Source organism: Lycorma delicatula, chromosome 6 (assembly GCF_047948215.1).
Source record: "Lycorma delicatula isolate Av1 chromosome 6, ASM4794821v1, whole genome shotgun sequence".
Taxonomy (NCBI): Eukaryota; Metazoa; Arthropoda; class Insecta; order Hemiptera; family Fulgoridae; genus Lycorma; species Lycorma delicatula.
Window position 1 is genome coordinate 78,838,712 of NC_134460.1, and position 23,040 is coordinate 78,861,751.

Below are 23,040 nucleotides of genomic sequence, written 5' to 3' on the forward strand. Positions count from 1 at the left end.
TAACATTCCATGTATTTTTGGTGTAAAAATATAATGTATAAGTTTTAATTTTAATATTTCCACAAAAAAAAATTTAGAAAGAATAATTTGCACTTAACTTGAAAGTAAGTCGTTCATTTCTTTTATTACGGTTAATGTTTTTTTACGGTTAATGTTTTTATTTTCCCGACTCTAGCGGTGTAGAGTAATTATACCGCTAAGCAGTACCATAGCACTCTTCCAAGGGCGGAAAAAGCTGAAGGGCGTTCGGAATTTGAAGCAAATCTTTTATACAAAGATCAATTAACAAAACGTATACGATATGTTAAGTATTCCGATGTGAAATATACGGTAGAAAAAAGATTCATAGATTTTATAAACACGACAAATAAACTGGTAAAGTAATTGCAAGTGAAATTACGAAAAAACTGATCGTAGATGGGTTATTAATTGAAATTATTCGTGGCGAGGGCTATGACAACGGAAGAAATGTGTGGTAAATATAAAGCTGTACAAGCTGTAATAAAGCCGACCTCCGTGGCGCGAGTAGTAGCGTCTCGGCCTTTCATCTGGAGGTCCCGGGTTCGAATCCCGGTCAGATATGGCATTTTACACACACGCTACAAATCATTCGTCTCATCCTCTGAAGTAATACCTAACGGTGATCCCGAGGTTAACCAAGAAAAAAAAGTTAACTCTCTCGCAAGATATATCCTGTGCTGTTCGCCCAGTATAAAGCTTATCGGCTTTTATGCAGCGTCCGTAAATGTTGATGTCACGAAGGTTTTTAATATTATACAAGAAATTTTCAATTTCTTTTCTTCTTCTAGTAGACGGGAAAAATTATTATCTATTATTAAAATTAACCTCAACATGCATTTCGATACGAGATGGTGCTCTAAAGGAAAAGCAATCAAGACAGTTTTTCATCAATTTGAGGATATCGTTTCAGTCTTCAGAAATATGAAAGACGACGATTCTTTTACAGACGAACACATATAAAATTTAAAGATTTCTGTGCCCAAGACGAAGTTTATGTTTTTCAAGGGTGCAAATAAATTATCATACAGTCGTAACCCCAGTATTAAGTATAAAGGCTGTGTAATCATCCGAGTTAGGGTTCATAAGTACCTAGGTTTTTGTTTGATGTTGCTGTTTAGTAACTACATTAGGCAAGTAGCGTCGGACGCCGTCTCTGTGATTCACAAGCATAGGAGGATTACTCGAAAGGATTACGGGCTTTCGGGCCGTCATTTGTACATGGTGTACCGAGGTATGTTTTGAAAGTATGGCCTCTTATGCTGCATCTGTTTGGGCGCATAGTTGAATAGAAATAAAGGAATTTAAGGAGTGCCCAGCGCAGAGAATTAATGGTATGCACTGCTGTTTTTAAAACAACCTTCTACAAGGCTACCACCGTATTGGGAAAGGCTCTTCCAATCGATTTAGTGGTGAAAGTTCGAACGGCCATGTGGAAGTTACGAACAGGCAGGGGGAGACCGAGGTATTTGGGATGCAGTTCCGAGCCGGGCCTGTACCGGAGCGGAACGGTGATCACATGCACCGGTTCTAAATTTCGTTCAGTTGCCCATATTCCGCCTGAGGAGGAGGCTTTAGTGCCTCGCGATGTATGCATGGCAGCAAGAATGGCACACCACGACTAAGGGAAGGTCCTTGTATAGATTTATACAGGACTTGGGGAGATGGTATGCCCTCCTTCGTTTTTAAGGGCAACGGGTATCCAGATGCTCTCCAACCACGTGAACTTGAACCAATATTTGTTTCGGTTCCGCCTGGCAGCTGATTAGCTGTGCGTCTGCGGAGGGGAGGTCCAATCGAACGAACATATGATGTTCGATTGCCCAGCTCTTGGGGGGGGCCAGACCTCAGGCCACCCTGGAACTTAGAGGTAAAGGAGAAAACTGGTCACTCATAAGCGACGAGTTAATGTGGCGTGAGCCGCATTGTCGGACTGTGTGGGTGTTCCTTGATGCCGTTGCTTCGTTCAACCGGCATCAGTAGTTTATTTAAGGGAAGGATTCCTACCTCACTGCTGTGGGAAGCTACCCGAGGGTTATGGCTGGCCATCAGCCAATTAAAGCTCCAAGCGCTTTAATATTGGTGGACAGGTACTTGCTGGCATTCAGCGACCTAGGCGTGGCAGCGAATTGCTCTCTTGACGTGATAAATTTAATTTGTTGAATGTGATATATATTTTGGTAGTTCACGGAGTGCGCCTATGATTTTAGTAAATATATGACAAGTGAGCAGTGGGACACGAAGCAAGTGGTATGTGGCACCATGCTTAGTTCGCTCACGCTATTAGATAAGCTTTAGGAGCTAATTAGGACACTGTCGCTAAACTGATTCGAGGCTCAGTAGCCGTTTGTGGTACAGACATTCGGTCTTATGCTTTAACGCGACCGAATGGGGTGGTGGCGGGAGAAATGCCATGCAAATCAATCAATCTATTACTGACTCGAATTCGCTTGCCAAATCGCTTTACAACCAGATATACAATAAATTTCTTATATTTTGAATCTCTGAAATCTGGATACTAATTACATTAAACAATTTCATTATATTACTTCAGAAAAGAGATCAAGATATTTATATATCGTCGAAATTAATACAAGGGCTTATTGATTATTTTAAACATTTTCGAAAAAACAATGTGGATAAAATTTTCATAATGGTTGTTGTTAATCTTTGTGATAAATTAAGTATTATTACCATACCTGATAATAGAAAATATAAAAGGAAGAAACTGACAGATGAACTTGCCAATGAAGAATCGTCAAATTTTGATTTCATTAAAATGTCGTGTTACAGCGTTATAGATGCTGTAATAATACAATCGGGAGAAAGAACTCTTTCACTGCATTCAATAGATTATGTTCTATTTTTTAATCGGAAGGCTTAATTTCATCATCAGTAGAAGAAAAAGGAAATCTATTAACGGCAGCATACACAGAAATAGACAAAAATAAGTTCATAAGTGAAGTGAAATGTTTTAAATAACAAATAAAAACTTTATTGGAAAATAAAGACCCGAGCACTATTTACCATACGGATATTTTTAATAAACTGAATGAATGGGATTTAGAAGAACCATATTCAAATATTGTACAATACGCATATTTTTGACGATAGCCATCGCCGAAAAACATTTTAGCAAATTAAGAATAATCAAAATTTATTTGAAATTTACAAGTAATCAAGATCGTACTTCAGATTTAAGCCTTTTGTAATAGAATACATATTAGTTAGCGATTTGAAATTCAGCGATATCATTAATTATTTCGCTAATTCAAAATCGAGAAAAATAAAACTATAAATGCATTTTTTATTCAAATTTTAAGTATGATTACTTAAATTGGTACCACGAATAAATGTTATGTTTTATTGTAAATTTATATTTTTCATTTTTATTGTTTTAAAAAAAGCTTAATTTTGTACAATTACTTTTATTACAATAAATAATTTGCATAATAAAATTAATTTTTTGTGTTTTTGCCATCTAGCGATTTACAAACAAACATAAAGGGGCGCCATAATTGATATTTGCCAAGGGCACCAAAATCATTGTTACGGCTCTGCCACTAAGGAAAAGTATTATAAAACGCAAAATTTTACGTACCGATTTTTTTCTTCTTTTAGACTTTTTAAGATCTCCTTGAACAAAAAAAAAGTGGAACTAGCTTGGCACAATTCAATGTATGTACAGGTGTTAATGTTAATCTCGTTGAATACTTTTGAGAAAGGATGAACGTACAATCAAAGAAACTCGATACATTAACTATTATTTAGATACGGGATATCGATCCCCCAGGGGTCGGTCCTCGGGCCGACTCTATGGAATGTTACATACGATGGTCTATTTTGTGTTCCTGTGCTCTCTAAAGTGGATATTGTGGGCTACGCGGACGACCTTGCTTTGGTTGTGAAGGCTGGTATCCGTAGGGAAGCCAAGAATAAAATACCCAAGTCTTAACGGGCAGGGCTGACTGGATGAGCGAATTAGGATTACAGTATGGCCCCGGAGAAAACAGAAATAGTTGCAGTCTCTAACGCTAAACGGAGACCGAAGATCTTAGTGGAGTTAGAGGGCAGGTGTGTGCGAACCAAACCCGAAATTAAGTATGTAAGCGTATGGGTGGACGCGCGGCTGCGATTCGGCACTCATGTCCTCGAGGCATGCGGTCGATCGGATAGGGCCGTACGTCTCATTGTGGGCATCCTGCAGAACTGTCGGGGGGCCCCGACAGCAGAGGAGAAGGCTCTTGACTGGGTTGCCTACGATGCGATTCTTTACGGGGCGAAAATACGGGTATTTGCTATGAAATACCGCAAGTATAGAGCGATTCTTGAGTCGCTTCATAGAAGATGCTGTTTGAGGATGGCATATGCTTATAGGACTACATCCAGAGAGGCGCTCGAGGTCATCACAAGTATTTGGCCGGTGGGTCTTGTGGTTTCATTACGGACCAGAATGCGCGAGTTTGGTGGTTTGACCCTTGCGGATAGGAAGATGGCGAAGGCGACCATTGAAGAGTACACTTTGAGGACATAGCAGGAGAGGTATGAACAGGGGACGAAGGGTAGGTGGACCCACAAGATAATTCGTGATATTAGCAGATGGATTGCGTGACCCCGTGGGTCGTTGGATTTTTACCTCGCTCAGATGCTGACGGGCCATGGGGACTTCAGGGCGTATTTATATCCTTTTGGACTAGACTGCGTGGAAACCTTTCCTGAATGTAGAACGGAAGAAACGGCGCAGCAAGTCTTCTTTGAGTGTCCTCGCTTCGCTATGGAGAGAGACGAAATGCTTGAGCTTCGGGGTACGACGGTTATATTACCGCCTGAGGGGCTTATGGATTTCTAGCCAAAGAAGAGCACTGGCTTGCTGCGGCCAGGTATTCCGGAGCAGTCATGGAGAGGCTTAGGATGGCGGAAGAAACAAGGAAGGCAGACACATGCCCGAGAGGACAGCACCGCGGTCGAGTGTTAGGGGGTCTTCCGATCATGTGGGGGTCACCTGAATGCGGTGAACCCGCGGTCACTCCGATGCTCGGAGCAGTAAAGTAAGCTCCGCTTACTGGAGCTAATTAAAAAAAAAAAAAATTCAAGTACTCCTGGGTACGAAGGTTATGTTCCCGTCCGAGGTACTTATGGATTCCAGGCTAGCCAAAGAACTCTGGCTTGCTGTAGTTACTATGGCTTAGTCCATATGGTGATGCTCCGGACGGAGGAAGAAGCAAGAAAGCAGACGGGCGCTTCCCTTCCGAACTTTTCACTTTTACATTTTGCTCATCAACCTCTTTTGTTTTTATTTAATTTTAAATTATACAGATTCATACAGTTTTTAAAACTGTCAAAGTCATGTTCTAAATATGATCTAATCTATTCTCTGAATTTTTAGTTTCTCTATTTCACTGTTTTAAAGTGCTATAAAACAAAAGATATTTTTAAGAATTCCATAATCTTATATCTAATACTAATTAATTTCTTTTCGGCATTAAAGTTAATCCTATATTTAAAAGACAATTTTCTTACCTATATAATCCTTTGTAAATTAATCACCTAGATAATAAAATTTAGCAATTTCTATTAGATACAACATAATATTTAACTTCTTATTTTTTTTTAAAGACATGAACAAACCTTGTTAGTGAAAACAAACACACACACACACACACACACACACACACACACACACACACACACACACACACACACACACACACATATATATATATATACATATATATATATATATAGTCAAAATTTCTTACAACATTCTACTCTGTTATTTGTAGTATAAATAAATACTTAATAAAAAACTACAGAATTTTATAAAAGGTATTATTAATAATAATAATAAAATCCATCACTTCCTTGAAGAATGGGGCAAAAAATAAATTCAAAAAGTTTTTAAATAAGTTCCAGAGAATAAAATTAAAATTAAAAAATAATAATAATAAAAACCGTCCCGGGTAATGTAAAGGAAGTAAGTAATACACGCGGTAATTTCCGGTTCTTTTGTAAACTCATGTAATCAAGCCTTTTGTCTGTATTTTTCTTTCAAATGGACTATTTTTTTTTCTTTTCTTTTATATTTCATTTCACCTGTCTATTATGTATTATTGTCTTATTACTGCACGCTCTATTTAATAATAGGGTAATACAATCAAGTTAGTTAAGTTTGTGTAAACTAATTTTAATGTAATTTTTAATTACTTTATTAACAACCTTTTATTAAGGTGTCTGTTATTCTTTTATTTATTTATTTATTCTTTTTTCATTAGATACGGAAAGTTTCAAAGTGACAAAAAAATAAGTGACTTTTTAACAGGTAAATAAATAATATAAAAAATAATTACACATAAAAATTAACTCTTTCATTAAGGTACAGCTTATTACTTTTATTTTCCTCAACGTTTAGCGCTTTTTCAAAGATCTCTGCTCGTTAGAACCGATAAATAAAAATTCATATAAAAAACTATTTGAAAAGGAGGATGTTCTCATCTCAGGCAATGGTAAAAAACGATAACGGTTAATAGCTTTAATTAAGTAGCATTAATAACACTCGTGCTGCATTATTGTTCGGTCAGTTTCGTAATTCAAATGTACAAATACAGTAGTATTTGTACATTGTTCGTACAATGTTTAGTATAACATTGTAGAAATATCTGAATACGTTATAAAGTATATTATTAAAAAATCAATAACTCGGGAATTACACAAAACATAACCTATATCTAAGTTTAAAAGCCCGATACAGTATAATGTTAATTCGCGTTTAATTCAGCAAACCCGAATAAAATTGTTAATAGTAAATATGAGATATTTAACAGGACTGAATTATCGGTCGGGCACTTTGAGCCTCAAATACTGGTGTGGAAACATATGTCAGATGCTATAACAAGAAGGTTGCAGGCGACCAGATGATTCATTACGTTAGATTATGTCAAAGTAATTTTCAAGAATAACATAACACGCTGAGATTTCTAAGGGGGGCGAATAGGTTTCCTGTTGCCTTCTCCTAGCCGAATACATTGTCGCACATGAGTACGGCAAACCCTCGGGAAACTCAAAGGAATATTTAATACTAAAAACTAGATTATTCCGTTTACTACAGAGACATGCTGTATAATAACGTAGCTACTCTTGAAGAAAATAAATTTGATTAGCGCTATTTGTACATTAAAGAGAGATTTCAAGAAATAGCGTAAGTAACAGATTAATGTACCTCTTTTTGCGGGTTTTAATACACTGTTTTTACTCGCAGAAGAAACAAGTGGCACTGGTCAGATAAAGAGGTACCTTCTCAACACTAATAGATTAAACATATTTTATTTACATATTCTTATTTATATATTTTATATTTATTTACATATTTTTATTTTGTTTAAAATAAATTTTAAAAAATCTAAAACTAAGCGCCCGAAGTCGTGTAATTAATATACCCATCACCTAGTTTAATGAATTCTGAGCGTTTTCAACTAATGATTTTATTTTAATAATTTTTTAACTTAGCTCTTTCTTCGTATTTAAAAAAAATACTTTTATTTAAATACGAAAATTTTTATTGAAATTGGATATTAGATATTAAGGAGTATTAAACAATGACCTGCAGACGAAGTCAGAAAGTATAGTAATTACGTAGATTTCATAAGAAAGCTACCTATTGTAATGGGTACCATGATTCGACTTCCAGAAAATTTCGACATATCTTCGCGTTTCGCACCCTCGCATCCCCAGACCCCAAAACCACCGTCAGTTCAAAAGTTTATATATATATATATATTTTAGTTTCTTGTGGACATGATAACTGTCCACCATGATAATTTTACGACAATCACTTTCAAATTGATTCGTCAAATATAACGACCCAAAACCTAGGTCGAGGTTGCGGGCCATGGGGGTAGAAATGGGGGGGGGGGGGCATTTCGAAGAAACGAAATATCGCTATAATTTTTTTATTAAGTAAAATATCGGATTAGTTTAAAGTTCCTACTATTCTTTAGATAACGGCCTAAAACCTATCTAAGTAAAGACTTTTGATATCACAAAACATTGCCTCAGGGGGTGGAAAAAATGGGGTTTTGAAGACAAAACAAATCATAACTCCCTTAATAGGCACAATATCGAATCCGTTTAAAGTGGTCGTTAGTTCTCTATACATTACCTAAAACGTTTGTCTGAAACAATTTTTGATATGACCAACTCTTATGGCAAGGGATGATCAAAATGATGCTGGAATTGTAAGAAGTTGGGGCTTGACATATGACAGACATGTGAAACTTTTTTTCACATGCAACCATTGTCGTATTGAATAAATTTGAAGTTTTTTTAACTTTAACGTGGAAATCTTTTTATCCCCTACTTAGCACCGATGAAATCTACCTCCGCCTTCCGGCGTCCCGAAATGGAGTTTTTTAAAAAAGAAATCTAATCCATTTTTTATTACTGCAAAAATAAATCGTAAACAAATCACAGTTAAGACAGCCACTTTATTAAAAATTAAACAGTAAATAACGTTTGTCCAGAATAATTAAATACAAAAAGAATATTAAATAAAATTTTACAATAATATAATATAAATCGGCTCTATTAAAATAGTTGTAAAATGTGAACATAAATTTGAAACAAATAGTTTTCTTTTATACCGGAACAAAGGATATATATATAAATGCGAATAATAAACGAGGCGGTTGCATATGCGATAAAACACCAATACTTGTACTTACTGCATAGTATGTAAGAAGGTAAGGACGTTCAAACGAGAATGATTGTATTAAAAAAACCGCCGGTGTACTACGAAGAAGAAACAAAACGCATACGATACGAAACCGCATCGCATCGCACGAATGCAGAGGTGTGGATGGAGTAAAGAAAGGTTTGCCCCGGTCGGAGCAGATAGGTACATATCTTCTTGTAAGAAAATAAACGGCAATAGTCGTCAATAAAATTTTATCGCTTCATTCCACGGTGTAGATGTATGAGCGACGCGGCCCTCGAACAGCATGCCTTCACCTCTGAGATACGATTGCATACGCCCGAGCCCCGCGTGGGCCAACTACAAATGCAATTCTTGTAAAGTACGTAACCTATTCCGATCTTTCTCTCGTTCTTTATTTCGATAGCTTTTACTTATATACCCTACATTTTATTTATTTATTCGTTACAAACGCACACGCATCCTATATAACAATAATAAATTTATCATACAGTAACCGTTTTACAATTATACAACCCGTTCGAAGAAAATCTAAATATAACTTCTAGTGCACTTAATGGTATCTATTTAACGAACGAGATGCCGTCTTTGCAGGCTTTAAGATCGGTTCCCAGGGACCCCAAACAGATCCTTCTGGAATCTAGGATATTTCGGAATAACATAGTTTCTATACCTTTTTGAATCCTCTCTTACCGAGGATTTTAATTTTAACCTAGTCGAAAAGTTCTGGCGCTCATTATAATAAGATAATAATTAAGACTTACACATTCCTCATAACATAAGTCCAACGAAGCGGGAATCAATAGATCGTTTTACTCCTCTCGAGACGAAATCCTCCTCACAACAAAAAAGGGTGTATTAATTTGTCCCCTCATAACATTTTCCTCGGCTGTGACGCATGTAAATCACCTGAGGTACAAAAGATGCCGTTCGATCGTTCTGACTAGGAACAGTAATGTTCACTTCATAAGCCATTCCATACGACATAGAAACTCAATTTGTAAGGCTGAGTAGCGTCTGAATAGACTTGGGTTGTAAATATACGACCGCATATTCGGCTCGGTGAAAAAGGCAAAGGAAACTACTTCACTCCATACATTTCTTAGTAAGTAAACAAATAGTCTATAGAAATACAAAAAACTATTAAAAAATAAAAGGAAAACTGATAACATACATTTTGAACAATTTATGAATTGAAATATACGACGGGACAAACGAAATATCGATAAAAATACTTTTAACGGAAAGTGGAATTAAAATTTTTTGTTTGATAAACCCTAAAAATTAATTTAAAAATATCACTACGACATCAAAGAGATAACAGGAAATTTTTGAAGTGAAGCGATAATTAAACAACAACTTACAAAAACAAATTATTTGTTTGATAAAAGCGGTCAGGCATGGCATTTTCACACAAATCAATCAATCAATCAATCAAGCAATACCTAACGGTGGTCCGAGGTAAACAAAAAAAAAAAAAAAAAAAATATGTATATATATATATATATATATACATGTAGCATAAAAAAAACAACGTCATATTATGTAATGAATAAAAATATCTGAAAACATGCTTTCAGGTTTTTTTAATTTTTATTCTTAGAGATTAACACTGCACTACAATGGTCTTAAAGGATGAAATTGTCAAGGGACGGTGAGCTACATGAAGGCCGTTTAACTTATAAATTCTCTTATTTATACCTACAAAAATGTATCTATAAAGTATCATTTTCATTTATATTTTTATAAATATATTATTTCATTTACTATAATAGCCTATTATTTATATATGATTTTAATGTAACCTAAAATAACTCCAGTAGTAACGAAATTTTGTTTTTTTTATTCAGACATATAAAATGAGACCGAACTAGCGAAACAGATAACGATCGGAGTATCTTTCTCTAAGAGTAATAATGATATTCGGTGTACTACCAATATCTGTGATATCATAAACAGAATTAAGGTGTATCTTATAGATCTTGTACATAAACTATATTTGATTGGACTCGGTAAGCCGATATGCAACCGGATAAAAAAAAAATTCGGCTCGGTAAAAAAAAAGATAACGGGAAACCACTTCACTTCTCACATTCTTCGCAAGTCGGCGCGGGATGCATATAGAAAACGCGATGAAATCTTTGAAAACGACGTAAACGTTACATCAAATCGCTTCTTTTTATTATTTTTTTTTTTGTCTTCAGTCATTTGACTGGTTTGATGCAGCTCTCCAAGATTCCCTATCTAGTGCTAGTCGTTTCATTTCAGTATATCCTCTTCATCCTACATCCCTAACAATTTGTTTTACATATTCCAAACGTGGCCTGCCTACACAATTTTTCCCTTCTACCTGTCCTTCCAATATTAAAGCGACTATTCCAGGATGCCTTAGTATGTAGCCTATAAGTCTGTCTCTTCTTTTAACTATATTTTTCCAAATGCTTCTTTCTTCATCTATTTGCCGCAATACCTCTTCATTTGTCACTTTATCCACCCATCTGATTTTTAACATTCTCCTATAGCACCACATTTCAAAAGCTTCTAATCTTTTCTTCTCAGATACTCCGATTATCCAAGTTTCACTTCCATATAAAGCGACACTCCAAACAAACACTTTCAAAAATCTTTTGCTGACATTTAAATTAATTTTTGAGAAAAAATCGCTTATAACTTTTTTTCTTGCTAATACACTATCGATCAGACATTTATTGATAAGAATGTAAACGGTCAAAATCTTTTATTAGGTATGAAAAATACCATATTTTTCAAATCTTTTCAGCTGCAAAAAATCTACGGGTTCATCGATGTAGTTTTTAACAATAAAAATATAAAATTAACAAATAAAATATAATATAGTTTAAAAACTTGATTATATTATATCATCGTATTTCCATTTCTAATAATTATTTTAAGTTTTGTAAAATATATTAATCGTATTTAAATCAGGGTCATTAATTATTCATTATGTTACACCATCTGTTCCGGTCGATATTTAAATAAAAATTTAGCAATTTGTGTAAACACAAATAAAATTATACAATATAGAATCAAAATATACTTGTGTGTGGTTGTGTGCGCGCGCGTTCATGTGTACGGCTGAGATTGTTAAGAGGGTTGTAATTTGCAACAACGGGTCTTGAGTGACATGTACAATAAGTCATGTTGTACAATATAAATGACTGGCCTGGGGTCACTAAATGTTGACTGCACCAATTCCCCTCTCTTAACACAACGTCCAATTAAAATACTCTGATCCCCCTTCCACTACTATAATATATCTCATGCACGCGCGCGCACGTAGGCCATACATATAACTAGTTACAAAAATACATAGGTAACATACATCACATAAACTTACACAAATTTTTTTTTCTCTTTTGTATTTATACTTTCATCGTTCAATAAATCTTTCGGAGAAAAAAGATTACTTTTTGGTTCTGAAAGAATTATAAAGAGACTAACCGATAGTTTTTTCACCCTTGATAACCCTACTTCTTCGGATTTTTGAGCCGTGGCAGAAAAGATTTGACAGGATTTCATGCTATCATAAAATTTGAATAATTTACGATATTCTAAAATTTTTGAAGAAAATTTGGCAATTTTTTTTTACTTTATAAAAACATAACATCTCTTTGTTTTATAACATTGAAACTTACGAGTTTCCGTATATGCTGCCTAAAAAACTAGTCTAATTTACAAAAATCAGAAATAATTCTTTGTTTATTGTACAATGATAATATTCATTTAATTAATCTTATAACAAGAACTATTAAAAGCAGGATGATTCAGATAGTTAAGTACACTTCAAATTTGTAATTTCTATTCTGACAAAAAGTCATCCTCATCTTCCTTTTTCATAGACACAAAACTTCCCATTTTTCCTTATCCCTTAAACCGGTTAGCTCATAACCTCGGTCGTTTGAATTTTACGTTGCTAGTCTTTTCCATCGGTACAGCAGTTATCGCTGCTTTGAGTGCGTATACGTTTTAGTATCGAGAACATAATATTTTTTGATTCCTATTTCTTATAGTACAGATTAACTGACGAATGTTGAAAACGAAAGACCACGTTGAAATCATGATATATATCTCCACCACATGATTCGATGCTCTTCCCAGTACAGCTTAAAAATACTGTACAATAATTTTAAAAATTATTAGTCGTATCAGAGTAATAAAATAGTAAAGTTATAGTGAAACAAAATTAGATTACTTTGGGAAATACTATAAAAAGGGCACATATATAACTTATCTCTCATTAAGGGTTCATCGTATGTATATGATTGCCGATGACGTAACACAAACTATACTAAAGTTATAGAAAACAATTCTATGCCGGTTTTATTTATGTTTTCTTTAACTTGAATGCATCCACCAAGAATTAATAAAAAAAAATTTAAAAAAATACAAATCATTACAATTTTTAATATAATACTGAAAATTAGAATAAAAATATATTTTTTGTAGAGATATTAACATAAATAACGCAAATAATTAAGAAATGTTTTATACGCTGTTTTATTATTATTTTAATTCGATATGTTGATAATTTTGTATTAATAATTAAGTTGTGAAATAATACTTCGAAAAGGCAGTTATTACACGCACGACTGATTCTTCCAATTAAAAATGTTCAGAAATCAGTTGTAACCTTTGAACTCCAGTAAACAAACAATCGGTTCATTAGCGATCTGTTAATTTTAAACTTTCCTCTCTACTTCTTGGTATTTATCATTTTCTTTTTCTTCTATCATTCCTCACTGTACAGAGATAATTATTACTAGTGCGCTTTTCTATTTATCTCGAACTCGCACTCGCGTAAGTTAGTTTTCTTTTAACTGCAACAATTAATTCTTAAAAAACTTTTTTAATTTTAAGATTTTTTTTACGCGACTATGAACAACAGTATGCAATTTAATTAATTGTATTTTATACGGTAATAAAATTAATACAGTATATATAAAATGTAACCGGCCTTCTCTTAATGAACAAAACAAAACAAAGCTGCAATAACATTAAGATAAGCGATCAACTCGGTTCGTTTCACATAACACCGAAAAGTAGTTAAATACAAATTTAAAAACAAACAGACTAGAATTACACTCGCGTCACTTTAATTTTCGTAAATACGAAACAATTACTACATCTTGTTTACAAGCTAATGATTTATCGTCTTCATAGTTTGTTGCTTTTTATTTATTATTATTAGTTTTTTCCCTTTAATTGACGCTTACAATTTATTAGAATTTCATCATATAAACCTTTCTTTTATAGCTGAAAAATAAAGGAAGATGCAAGATGTCAAAATTAATATTAAGGTTTAATTTTTAATTTGCTAAGTATTAAAAAAACATTATCTCTGTTGATTCAAGAAGGTTAAGAAAAGAAATAGAATGTATAGTGCTCCCAGGAAACGTAAAACGTTTGGAATCCAGAATGCGAAATACATTAAAATTAGATTTAGACGGTTAAAATTTGCAACCCGGTATGATTTTACAGCATCAATCCACGTAAAGCAATATAATGGACAAATTATTGCGATATCGGTTCAGATGTTTGACGATATCTTTAAATTTTTAACGTTGTTGTAAAGATTATTTTAAAAACATTTTTTTACGAATCGCAATTATATTCGAAATACATAAATTCTGTAAAGCAGCAATACTTTAGAAAAAGTTGAAGAAATAAAAAATAAAAAGGATCCACAAAAAAGAAAACTAAGCGTCCTTGATTTTTCAATTTATTGTCTTTTTAGTTCCACACTAATAGTTTTTTCTTTAACGGTATAAGAATCGTTGCCTAATTCGAAAATTTATTCCACTTTTTTCCTAGGATGACCCTCTTTCTCTAAATCCTGGTTTTTAGGGCACACCGGTATAATTCAATCTATGTGCCGATACTGCTACGCTCAATATTTCATAACTCAGTCTTGTATGGAGAACGTATATTCACGGTCGCTGCAGAGGAATTTAATTTCTTCTACCTACTACACCGTACCGTAAACCGTAATTCCTTTTTTATGAACTGTAAATAGCTCTATAAGCAAAGTATTGAAAGAATAAAATTTTGCACGACCGGCTTTTTGAATTTCTAAACGTACAAAGTCTCTCCGTTCTGAATTACAACAGACGTACGTATGGATGTATGCGTTATTTAAATATGTGCGCATTTCGGTTAATATTTCTGCAATGGGCCAACATATAATCATGAAACTGTATACGGTGGCTCTTGTAGACGAGGCGATAATGACACTAATAAGTTTTTATATTAATCAAATGAGGGAATGAATTTGATTTTTTTTTACCCGTAATTAATTTCTTGAGATAGGAGTATTTTACTGATGATTCACTGAGAAAACGTTTTGAAAACCATTAAGTGTATTGCATTTTTTATTAAATTCTAACAATCCCCATCCTTAAAACAATTTTTATAAAACCGGACGTAAAAATATGGTTAATACTAATTTCATCTACGTTCGATTCGGTGAAAAGTTTATCGGGACATCTTTAAAATGGCAATGTAAAAAAAAATACAAATTGTTTGTGCTTAAGACCGCATGGCCGGAGTGAAAACTTGTATGGCGATCGTAATCGTTTAGAAATAGTGTAAAGTATATATGATATTAATGATCTTAATATTAAAAGTTAAATGTTTATATTACCGTAAAATTTTTTTGCTGAACGAACGCAATGAGTAAATTACTCGTATATAAAATATTTTTCAGTATTTTATCGGTATACACGTTTTTCTTAAGGTGTAAGTGCACACTAAGAAAGGATTTTTTGAAATTCCAAGTTTAAAAGCTTAAAACGAATTACCGATGAAATTACTAATTTTTTAATTTTTCGGTAACAAATGAAGATATCAACTTTATTTTTTGTGTGTATAATCTTTACGTGAATATCTAAAAACAGATTTCTAGATTTATGAAATTCCGAGTTTAAAGGGTTAAATTAATTTTTGGATTCTTTTTATGAAACCCGACTATTTTTTGAACTCCTCGATAAAAATGAAAATATCAACTTAACTTTTGGTATATTTAATCTTCATGTTAATATCTACCTAAAAACTAATTTCTAGATTTTCTGAAATTCGACCTTGAAAAGGGTGAAGAAAGGTAAGAATATTTTGAAAAATGATTGAAAAGTTTTCCAATTTCGAGATATACTAAAGGAGTTATTCACTCAATTTGGGTTTACGATACTCTTCAGATAGATGTCTAAAAACGATTTTCGGATTTTTTAAATTTTAATATTTAAAAAGGGGTAAAAAAACTTTAATAGTTTTTTATATTTTTGCCGTTTTACGCTACTACTATTAAATCAATCTGTTTGAGATTTGATAACATAATGATTGTAATTTGTGTTCGTAATTATGATTATATATTTCACGAAGCCACGACCGGAATGTAAAAACTAATTAGCGGATCCTTTTTTCTTATTTATTTTTTTTTAACCTCCGGGATCACTGTTAGGTATTACTTCAGAGGATGAGATGAATGACGATTTTTGTAGCATGTGAAAATGCCATGCCTCTGCGGGATTCGAACCCGGGACCTCCGGATGAAAGGCCGAGACGCTACCACTAGCGCCGCAGAGGCCGGCTAATTAGTGGATCCTGATTGACTAAACTGTTTGCTCTGAAGAAATTACAATACACTGATAGTTTTTATAAATTGAATAGGCTTTAATTTTTATTTATCATAATTATTCTCACAAGCATGAGTTTAATGAACACAGGGGTAACTAGGTGGGCAGAGCCCTCAGGCTAAACCGGAAAGGCAAGCCCTGACCGGCTAATAATCCCATGACCGCGAGGGGAAACGGAAGTAACCAATGTAACGCGGGCTAAGCCGCGACGAGGATGCTAGTGTATGTATTTATATTATATAAATATTATATTATGTGTAAAACTCTGTTCCTCCGAGATTACCCGAATGAGCTTTCACAACAAAGCCTTACGGATCATACTTATTTACTATCCAGCTGACTGTTTCTCCCGTGCTCGGTTAAACTCGGCTCGCCCGAGTTTATACGAATGAGCAAAGCCTGACGGATCATACTTTTTGAATGCCCATCCAAAAGTGCCCGCCAAGTCTAAAGAGATTTTTTTGCTTCAAAAATAATATAAAAAAAAAATGAAAAACCTTCCTAACCAACACTGCTCACGGATGAAAAAAGTAGTCTAAACATTTATTTTTTCTATATTTTAAAGTACAGTTACTGTAAAAATAAAAAGTGGCATCGAAGGGGTCAGTGTTATTTTCGTTACGTGAACAGGGGTAATTTAAAAATTTGTATAAATATTTACTCGTTGATTTAAAAATATTTTTCAATTATTTCTCTTTATTTACAGAAATAAGAAATAAAAATGTTCGAAAATAAGTAAGGTCAAGAGATTAGTATTAACAATTTTTAAATTTATCTAGGGAGTCAGATTTAATTTTAATTCATCCGAAACGAATAGCGGAGAGTATTCACAAATATGAACCTTCCTTTTTTAAAATTAAATTCCTTATATAAAATTATGAATCTGTCAAAAAAGAAATTAACAAATTTCTATTTCGTAATCTGTAAAATGTAGTTATATTTATTTTTTAAATATTCAAAAATATTCATTATAGAGATTATTTTATATCAATTTATCAATAATATTTTGTTTGTTTTAGGTTTTGGATACCAATGACAACGCACCAGTGTTCTCCGAATCAGCTTATTCGTTCGACGTAGCCGAAAATGCTGGTCGTGGTTCACGTATCGGACAGATAGAAGCCAGCGATGAGGATCAAGGTGCGAATGGATTAGTTTCTTACACCGTGATTTCTGATTGGGCAAACGATGTTTTTTCTCTTAATCCTCAAACCGGAATATTTACTCTAACAGCTCGTCTCGATTACGAGGAGGTAAGTGTAAATAATTTTAAACTATGCAAGATAGAATATCACAATTAAAACTTTAAAATTGATATCGAGTACAATTTTGGTTTGGTTTTTCTATGGTATCTTACTGTCGAGTACGAGTATGTCTGCAGGCCACGTAGATTGTGTTGTAATTAATTTCAAAGCCGTTTGATTCAAATGCGTGCCAAGACATAGAATGCTACACATATTATACATCTAACGAATTTCTGTGTTTCAAAGTCATAAAACTCTTACCTTAATTAAAAATATCTATACTTACTCATATAAATAAATTATGAATTTTCCAATTTTTTATTTTCGTTTACTTTGTACAGGCGCCTAAACCTTTGAGAGTATTCGTCCCTCGAAATATCCTTAATACACCTTTACCCATAACACAACTTATTTTATTGTTGTTCCGTACTAGTTCATTTCATTAATATTCGATTGGAAATTATTCCGATTGCTGTCAGACTCTTGAAAACTGGGAATGCTATTTACCTTTAAAATATAAAAAGAATTAAAATATTTATTTTTAAGGGTCTACTGGAAATCGAATGGAATAAATAAAGCCTTCAAAATTAAAAAATCACAACTGAGACTACCGCCTTTGAGTCTAATAGTTAATATAACGCGATAACTTACAGAAACTTAAAACATAAACGGATTGAAATTATTTCAACATTCGACAAATTGTCGACTCTCTACCAAGTAACACAGCCTGCTGTAATAATTTTAATTCTAATTTTCGATGGGTTCTAATATGGTATAAAAAAAGGGATATATTATTTTCATCCCAAGATGGGATTTTATTTCTGAAACATGTCGTAAGACATAAAAGAAGAATCGCAAGACGGGTTTAAATCAGGGTATTTATAAATTTTTCATGAATCTACAATTTTTAAGCCATTAGTAGAGAGCTCATCAGTTTTTTAATTAAAATCGCATATGGACACCTCTGATCCGTATTCATACTTATGATATTTACTCGGTCTGAAACGTGTTCTTTAATCTTCTCGGTCAAATATTATTTTATTAAGAAAATGGCTTAACCTCAGAAAATTTTGTACTGTTTCGTACAAAATATTCGGTCTAAAATATTTATAATAAGTGCGTTGGTATTTTTGTTGTTATCAATATTTTGCTACCGGCAATTTTGGCTGCCATCATAATTAAGTCGACACATTTGTAGAAAAGCAAATAAAAGATAAAATATTTAATAAGAAGAAGAGTTAGTGGGATTATCTACGTTGTAGTTGTTTCCTTAGTACCATAAAAAGTTTATGTTTGGTGTAAAACAAATCGATAAATTATTCGTGGAAAGAGCATTATTTTCATTATTTTGGTAAAATCAATTCGTTATTTTCTCAAATATTATGTTATATAGTTTAGATATATACAAAGTCTCCCACGAAGAAAGGGAGAAACTTTCAGGATATGTTCTATTGATAAGAATAATGAAAAATTTTTTGAATAAGCAAAGGTCTGGAAACCTTTTTTTCAAGTTACGGCTAGCGATAAATTTCGTCCGGATTTCAATTCTTCCAACAAAAAGATGCCCTACTGTAGTTTTTTAGACCCAAATTAAGTAATAAAGTTGGTGGTTTCTTATATAGAAATTTGAGCTGGCAAATAGGTTAAAATAGGTCAGAGAACTCTGACTCTGACTTTTTATGTTTGTAGTACAATTTTCTTTGTTAAAAGATAAATAAATACGAATTATTTAGCAACAAAACTTGTAGAGTATTTAATTCTGAGAAAGTTAATGTAAATACAAAACTTAAGAATCGGCTTTTTATTGAAAAACAGACGAAAAAAACGACAAAGTTGTATTATTCTTTCTGTTCCTAATAAACATCCTTTTTAAAAAAAAATTGCTGAAAATAATTCTAAAAGAAATAAAAATGTTATAAATCAATATTTAGGTGTGTATATTTAATAATTTACAAAGATAAAACGAAAAATTACGTAAAAAACAAAATTAAAATGTACGTTACTTTAGAAATGTTTTAAAAACCTTATTGCATAGGTTGATAATACTAACTTTTGGTTAACAATGAAAATTGTGTACTTCGTTTGAATCTGTTGTCATAAATAATATACAGATAAAGGAAGTGTAATTATATCGTCATGTAGAAATGCAGTTTCAATTTTACCATTTTGAGGAATATGTCGATATAATTTTTGTTTATGGATTTTGTAAGGGAAATTCTGAAACTGCTCGACGTGAATATGAGGAGAAATTTCCTGGAAAACAGATTCTAAATACGAAAACATATTTTTCGATATATCGGCATTTACGAACGAATGAAGGACCATTTCCAAAGTGTTCGTTTTCTGTTGAACGCGAAGTAAATCATCGTGTTAACGATGAACATCGTGTAATTCACCAAATTCAGCGTATCCCAAAGAATTTCATGTTATACAGGATTATAGTAAAAGAATGGTGCGGTTTTGAACATGGTTTAAATTAAAACAGAATTACTTACAGTTTATGTTTTTTTATTTTTCAAATTTGTCGTCTCAAACATTTTTTTTTATTAATTAATAAATTTCAATATGTGCGCCCTTAGTGGCTCGACAAATCTCCAAACGATAATCAACTTCTCTCCAAATATTAGTTAACATTTCTTCGTTAATGGTTGTCATTGCTTCATTAAACCTGTTTTTTAAGTGGTTTAGGCCGCGAATTTTTTGTGTATAAACAACGCTTTTGAAGTAACCCCACAAGAAAATATCGTAAGGTGTCAGGTCTAGACTCCTTGGAGGCCAAAGTATGGATCCTTGCCGGCCTATCCATCGATCTCCAAATTTTTCGTTCAAAGCGTCCGTGACCGATGCATTGAAGTGCGGGGGAGCACCATCTTGTTGGAAATGAAGTCGATGAATGTTTTCGCGTTCATCCGGCTGAGGAAAGCAATAATCGGTTAACATGACAAGATACACAATTCCATTAATTGTTTTCTCAACAAAGAAGAAAGGCCCTATTACACGATTTTTCATCACACCACACCAAACATTAACTTTAGGCGAATCGCGTTGTTTCTCAATAATTGCGTGTGGGTTTTCAGAGCCCCATATTCGTGAATTTTGTCTGTTAATGCATCCATTCACGTGGAATGTAGCTTCGTTTGTAAAAATTATATCGTCTAAAAATGATTCGTTTTCACTTATTCTGTCCGACATTTCAACAGCGAAGTTGTAACGTTTTACACCATTATCGGGTTTCAATTCCTGCAGTATCTGGATTTTATAAGCGTGTAATTTCAGTTTTTTATGTAAAACTTTGTGAACTGTTGATTTTGGAATACCTAATTCGACGCTTCGACGGGGGATGGACTTCCCAGGACTTCTAACTGCCGATTGTCAAATTAGTTCAACCGTTTTTTCTGGTACACTTAGTCTGCCGGTTGATCTCTGTTTCTTAACCGATCCAGTTTCTTCGAATCGTTTGAACCAACGTATTATGTTATTTCTGTGTGGTGGATCTCTTCCGAATTCACGTCGAAACGCACGTTGAACTAAAATTACGGATTTTAATTCAGCCATCAATAAAACACACTTTGGTTTGTCTTTATCCGAGGACATTGTAACTCGCTAAACTCACCACAACAACAATACAAGAACTGACGTTGTGGTTACAACTGCTGATAAATTTTTGGGTTGGAGGCTTTCAGGGATACCAATATAACATCTAGAAATTTCCCGACAATCTTCCTATGAATTACTGAAACCGCACCATTCTTTTATGATAACTCTGTATTTTATTATATTATTCATCGTACAAGGCGAATTTTATGACGCATCGGTTTGTCAAAAAACAAAGTGTGGCGCATCCTACGGAAAGAAAATGTTTATCTTTTCCGCCTGCAGAAGGTTCAAAATTTGCGGCCAACAGATTACCCTCGACGGTTAAACTTCTGTCATTGGCTTCTATACAACGCTGACAAGGTAAATTCAATTTTATTTACTGAAAAAGATACTTTTACGAGAAACGGAGTATTCACTTCTAAAAATAATCATTTATGGAGCAAAGACAATCCATCGGTACGGTGGAAAGTAGTTTCCAATATAGATTTCACTTCAATGTTTCTTGTGACATTATTATTGTTTATGTTTGGGACCATTTGATTTCAATGAAAACATTACGGGAGATTTTTTCTTGAAAAATTATTTGCCGGCTTTTTTGAGGATGTAGCTTTACAAACTAGATGGTAAATTATTTTCCAGTAGGATGGTGCAACGTCACATTTTTCTTCAGTAGCTAGAAATCACTTGAATACTAATTTTTTAAACTGGATTGGACGTGGTGGACCAGTCGATTGATCACCACAATCACCTGACATAGTGCCATTAGATTCATTCGAGGTCATATGAAAACGATAGTATACTGACAAAAGGTTAGTAGGGGAGTTACTCAATAAAATACAAAATGTTACTGATTTATACAAAACGATCCTGAGATGACACGGAAAGCCACCAGAAATATTTTACGCCGGGCAGAGTGCTGTGTACATTGGAAGGGAGAAATTTCGAACAATTACTGTAACTGAGGTTTTTTATTCTGTTACCATTTATCATTTTATGTATTTTATTTTTTTGTTTTACTATATTAAAAATAATGTTTATTAGTTACAGAATAATACGGTTTACTGTTTATTTTTCGTCTGTTTTGCTTCATTAAAAAACCAATTTTTAATAGATCTTATTAACTTTTTATTGTCTGTATTTACATTAACTTATTTAGAATTAAATTTTCTTGAAGTTTTGTTACTAAATCTTCCGCATCTATTAGTCATTTAACAAAGCTACTGTACTAAAACATAAAATAAAAACTTGTTTTTCGACACCGAATTTTGTGTTTTACATCATATTTCTTAAAAACTGCTAGAGTTACAGTTCTGAGAATTATTTTATCCTATTTCCCAGCTCAAATTACATAAGTACCAATAACTTTACTCCTTAATTTTGATCCCAAAAATTATAGTAGGGCTTCTTTTTATTAGAAGAGCTGAAATCAGGACGAAATCTTTCGCTAGTGTAACTCGAAAACAAAGCGTTTCCAGACCTACGTTTTTATGAACATTTTTCATCATTTTCTCCAGTAGAATGTCCTGAAAATTTCTTCGTTTATGTATACACAATTTACAATGGCATTTGTTTTTTCTTGTAACCAATTTTGAGCCTTTGTTTTATATTTAGAACTTTCAATGAATCAACGTAAAATTATATTCTATTTTAATGTTAATATTTAAAATTATTACAGGATATTAAAATTCATTTGAATAATCTTCGTTAATTTTTTTCATTGGAATCATAAGAAATTATTTATATAATAGTTTCCACTTTAATAGTAATGTTCGAGCGCTTTCGCATTATTAATCCATCCTCAGGAACACTGATGTGTTATACATTA

At 33.1% G+C, this 23,040-nt stretch overlaps 1 protein-coding gene across 1 annotated transcript in view; it reads left to right on the forward strand.

Moving 5' to 3' along the window:
* ft (cadherin-related tumor suppressor fat) overlaps positions 1-23,040 on the forward strand; it is an 817,460-nt gene that overhangs the window by 455,100 nt on the left and 339,320 nt on the right. Inside the window, exon 4 of the mRNA XM_075367925.1 lies at positions 17,394-17,627. Within this exon, the coding sequence (XP_075224040.1) occupies positions 17,394-17,627 (234 nt within the window). The remainder of the gene's footprint in view (positions 1-17,393; positions 17,628-23,040) is intronic.